We start from the raw sequence: 5,310 nt of genomic DNA, 5'->3' as shown, positions 1-5,310 counted from the left end.
GAGTTGTTTATCCTGGAGAAAAGGAGGCTCAAGGGAGACCCTACTGCTCTCTACAACTACCTGAAAGGACGTTGTGGCAAAGTGGGGGTCGCTGTCCTCTCCCAAGCAACTAGCAGTAGGACATAGTCTTAAGCTGTGCCAGGGGAGGTTTAGGTTGACCATTAGGAAAAATTTCTTCACAGAAAGGGTGATTAGACATTGGAATGGGCTGCCCGGGGAGGTGGTGGAGTCCCCGTCCTTGGAGGCGTTTAAGGAAAGACTGGACGTAGCACTTAGTGCCGTAGTCTACTTGACGTGGTGGTGTTCGGTCGCAACATTTGGTTTCCAGCCCGAATGACTCTGGGATTCTCGGAACGGCTCTCCTGCGGGCCCGTCACGTGCGGGCGGCCATTTTGTGCGGAGCGCGAAGGGCGGTGCCCGTTAGCGGTGCCGTGGGGCGGTGCGGGCGAGGGGCGGGGGGTCCCTCCCTCCCCGTTTTATTCCCGTTTGCGCTTCCTTCTCCTCTTACTCCTTCCTTTTGTTCTTGCTCTCTCTCTCAGGTTCGCCCCCCGCGTCCCTCTGCCGTTGTTACCCCACCCCTCGCTCCCTCCCGCGCCCCGCCCCCTCCTGGCACTGCGGAGCCGCAGACGTGACCCGAGCGGACTCGCTTCCCCGCAGCTCCAGCCTCTCGCCGTAGAGTCGCATGTCCTCGATCCAGAACCTCCAATCCTTCGGTAAGAGCCGCCGACACCCTGCCATCCCCGCAGCAAACCCACTCATGGCCCCCGCGTTCCCGAGGCCCCGGTGCCCCCGCCCCCGCGGTGACATTGAGCGGGTGTCGCCGTCCCCGCGTTGCTCCGTGAGGCAGCGCCGGCGGCTCATCCTTGTCCTCCCGTGCCGCTGGCCTCGGGACGTGCTCAGGGTGTGCAGCGGAGAGACCTGGGGCGGCAGGGTCAGCCCCCTCGCTGCTCCCCTAGGAGATGCTGCCATGTTCCCTGCTCTGACACCCCCTATCAAGGATTCATATCCTCTGTTAAGGAAGGGAGTGTTTTCCTCAATTCCAACTGCTTGTTGATTTGCTGCCTCATCTTATCCTTAGCAATGTCCCAAAACGTGATACAAGCCCTGCAAAGGTTATCGTTTCTGTAGATTGAGCTATACAGATGGCAGGTCATTTCTTTTGTATCAGCAGGGAAGTTTAACCGTGCCAGATGCCTCCCTTATCTGTAGGCAGCAGAAGTGAGCAAGTTAGGAGTTTATACAGTAATTTCGTCAGACTTTCAGTCACAGCTTTGACTCTAATCTTCTGCACGTATAAACCGTTTTAACATCCAGTTATATATTTGTATTATATATATTATATATATATTACAGTTACATATATTATATTTATATATTTTATATATATTATATTTAATACCTAAAGTGCTGGCTTATCTCTAGCTTAGAGCCCTAAACTCTGCCAAAAGATCTTGGTTTATCTCCAGCCTAGTGTCCTAAACCACGTGATCTTTATGCCAAAGTCCTCTTTTTCTTTCACTTTTTTTGTTGACTAAAATTTTTGTTGGTGTTTGCCCCACAAGCTGTGGGGCGCAGTAAAATTCAGCATGGTTAAACAAATGCCGTAGTAGAAGTTAAACTACTGAAGATTCCCACTGCTGTACTTTGCTGTGGTGCTTGAATCCTCATCCTGCTTTTAGTTCCTTTAATGCTCTTGTCATTCTTGTTTCTACAGAGGTCTGTCAGTCTGTAGATGAACTACTTCTTTTTGCATTTCTGCTGAAGTTTTACTCATTTGAGACATTTCTTTTGAGTGGATAGCAAAACTTGATCAGTGCTTTTAGGTCTGAGGTTTGGATGGAAGTTTGGGAAATTTTGTTTGTCGTGGCTGTTGAACCTACATGGACTCTTCAATATCATTCTGATCAGTATAAAAAATTACTTGTGATTCATCTTAAAAAGTAAAGAAGTACTTCACGCTTCAAGGTTTATTTGGAGCTACTGATTAGGAGACTTGCAGACCTGTAAAATTTCTTGATGGAGTGTTAAATACGTTTTTGTGAAATACAGAGAATAAGACGTATTAATGCAGAAACCTCCCGTCTTTCTAAATGCCTTTCTGTTTCATCTGTGCTAGATGAATTTTAGGCTTGGAAGAAATTGAAAACTGACATTTCTGTAGTCAAAGCGTAAACTAATTTTGTTACAATTCTCACCTAAGGCTGACTGGAAGGGTACTGGTTTACAGATAGCTTCTGACATCTGTTAGTGTGTGTCTTTGTTTTGTTTGTATTAGTAGCCAAGAATTACATCCATGCCTTAAAGTGCTGGTAGTGTGGTAGTTGTCACAGTATAAGACTTCTCTTCTGGACCTGTAAAGGGAGTGTATGTACTAGAGCTTTTTTATTTCTTTGTGCTTACCAGTTGACCTGATAAGAGATACTATTGCTTTATTTCACTTTAAATGCCTGTGACTGTCTGAAACTTATGTGCACTTGACATTCTCTCAGAACCACGTTTTCAGGTTCAGAGCTGCAGGATTTACAGTTTGCAAGAAACAGTGAAGTAAACTGATAGCAGAAAATTGTTTATATCTGGGAAGGCATTGAAGAAACTGGATGCACAGTAGTTGAGAGTGCTGCCCTGAGTAGGTAGCTGAATGAGACTTAATACAGCTGTAGAAAAAAGCACTCTGATTTTAACAGTGTGTTTTTAAACAGGGAGAAAACATCAGTATTATCCCCTAAATAATAATAAATGTTGTGAAGTGAGAAACTTCCTGATTAGTTTTGAGTTTGGGTGTTTTCCTTTGTGGGAGTTATATGAATCTTTTTGCCTCCTACAGACCCCTTTGCTGATGCAACAAAGGGTGACGACTTACTCCCGGCGGGGACTGAGGATTACATTCATATAAGGATCCAGCAACGAAACGGAAGAAAGACACTAACAACTGTTCAGGGAATTGCAGATGATTATGACAAGAAGAAACTTGTGAAAGCTTTCAAAAAGGTAAAGTTGCTGACTTGATTTGAATAAAGATATATAAAGAAGTGTGATAGCTTTTAATACTAAGTAACAGAATATTTGTTTTATTTCATTCTTGAGTGCACATCACTTTCATATTCAGGTTGATCCCTCTCACTGTCTTCTGCAAAACACCTATCAGTGTCTATGAGACTGATCTTTGCTAAAGAGTTAAACGTTTCTATTCTATAAAGAAGTAAATAAAATATATTCTGAATGTTTCGTTAAAATTTCCCGTATATATGGCTTTGTTGATGTGAACAATAAAACCAGCTTAAAGTAGAACGGGTTTTGCATTCCTGCCTCTGTTAACAGCTGGGTTGCTTTTCAAAGTGGAGACCTTTAATTTTGCCAGGATAAAAATACTTATTTTAAAATAGTGTGGAGTTGAAAGGCTGTATCTTAGGACTTTGTTTTCCATTCTTGCGATGACTGTTCACTAGTTTCTTCTGCACAGTAGCTAATCCTGTCATTGCCTGAATTTACCAGCAGCAGCAGCTTAGTTTGTGTATGTATGCATCAGCAGATATTTGCTCTCAAAACCAGTAAAATAGATTTAGCCTTTGCCTGGCTTGTCATCAAAATTCAATAAGCAGCTTCTGAGACGAAGTTCTCCTGAAAAGACTGACTAAGCAAAATCATGATGTACATCAGATGTCTTACAATATAAATGTTTCCCTCTAGAAATTTGCTTGTAATGGTACTGTGATTGAACATCCTGAATACGGTGAAGTTATCCAGCTGCAAGGTGACCAGAGGAAGAACATTTGCCAGTTTCTCTTGGAGGTGAGGGACTGCAGATAAATATCTAAACCTCTCTGGAAAAAGTAGAGTGACAGGTGGTACTGATGCTAATTAACCACTTAAAGATGTCCACTATAGTTCCTTTGTATTTTAAGCTAGAAAGTAAAATGACGCACAGCGAGAGTAAATCTCTGGTAAGAATCAAAGCACTGTAGAATGGCTTTACCCTGTCACAACACACCACTTGTTCTCTGGCAGTGCAACTTGAGCTCTTCATTTGTAAAATCAAGTGTTTGATGCAAACCACAATCGTGAGACTGAAAATACTATAGAGGAAAGAGGCTGACTGCAAATCACGATGCAGAGTTACACTGTCAAAGAATAAGGGCTAAGACTATAGAAGAAATTAGATGTCTGATAAGATTTTCTTTTTGTGTAGTCAGTTCTTCTGCTTGGCCCAGAAACATTCTGGGAACTAGAAGAATGTTTTTTGAGTATATACTGTATAGCAGTTTTTAATCAAAGTATAAGGTTGTGGTAACTTGATATTGCTGTAATAAATACCCTAAGTATGTAAGCTTTACTAAAATATGTTGCTTTTCTTCTTTAGATTGGCATTGTCAAGGAAGAACAACTGAAAGTTCATGGTTTCTAATATACCTGTACACTTATGAAGAACCCTGCAGTATTGGTCTTACCTAACCTGGCTCTTCTGTGAAAAATGAATCTTTGCAGTGAATGGACTTCCCTGTTACCTGAACATTTACAATTTGATTCAGATTTGCATGACTGCATGAAACAGGTGGTGTGTAGACTAGAAACACATAAGAAAACTTCAGTAAGGTGGTAACAAAGACACTTGTGAACTTTACCACATTTCCAATGGAAATGTATTAGTGATGATTGTTCAGTTTAGTACTCTCCACCTGACTTAAATGTGTGAGTTGTATTCAAATAGTGTGTGTTGTTGCTTAAAATAAAAGTTTGTTCATATGTTTTCTGGCATATCTGAAATGCTTTAGCTGAAGTTTTAAACTAGCACTGCAGCCTTGCTGAAGAATGGCTGAGCTGCTTTATGCCAAGTGTAGCTCACTGCTGATTGAAGAAATTGGAAAATCTACATGATGAAGTATTAGCTGAATTATCAGTAGATTTAGCTTGATGTGATCTTATCCTGTGGCTGTAAGACTAGAGCTTTAAAGTCTGTAGTGTAGGTGTATCTTAATAGCAGCATAAGACATAAATTGTTCACTGAGTAAGTAACTGAATCTTCTCTAAAATTTATTGCAGTGACTATGAACTATTAATGTGAAGCATAGTATAGGTGAAATAAGCTGAACTTAAGACTGCTGTTACTGAGAATGTGCTAAATATCTAGGTCTTACACACAGTACTCCCAAAATATTTGAAGGAAGGGGATGGGATATTGTCACTGGGTGAGGAGGGAAGACATTGATTTGGCTTCTACCATGACTGTGCTTTTAACGTTGACAAGCAGAGTGCTTTAATGAGCTTGTAGTGTTAGCTGCAGGAGTAAGGAAGGGAACAGGCTCTACTCTGACC

General features: G+C 41.8%; 1 protein-coding gene across 1 annotated transcript; it reads left to right on the top strand.

Annotated features, from left to right (window-relative positions):
* Positions 1–432: 432 nt before the first annotated feature.
* On the top strand, positions 433–4,752 carry EIF1B (eukaryotic translation initiation factor 1B). The gene is made up of 4 exons (XM_064671112.1): positions 433–713; positions 2,825–2,988; positions 3,688–3,789; positions 4,358–4,752. Exons 1-4 carry the CDS (start codon positions 683–685, stop codon positions 4,400–4,402), a joined length of 342 nt encoding a protein of 113 aa, XP_064527182.1. The 5' UTR covers positions 433–682; the 3' UTR covers positions 4,403–4,752.
* Positions 4,753–5,310: the final 558 nt, after the last annotated feature.

The sequence above is a fragment of the Pseudopipra pipra genome, chromosome 1 (genome assembly GCF_036250125.1).
Source record: "Pseudopipra pipra isolate bDixPip1 chromosome 1, bDixPip1.hap1, whole genome shotgun sequence".
Taxonomy (NCBI): domain Eukaryota; kingdom Metazoa; phylum Chordata; class Aves; order Passeriformes; family Pipridae; genus Pseudopipra; species Pseudopipra pipra.
This window is presented reverse-complemented; position numbering and strand designations above follow the sequence as displayed.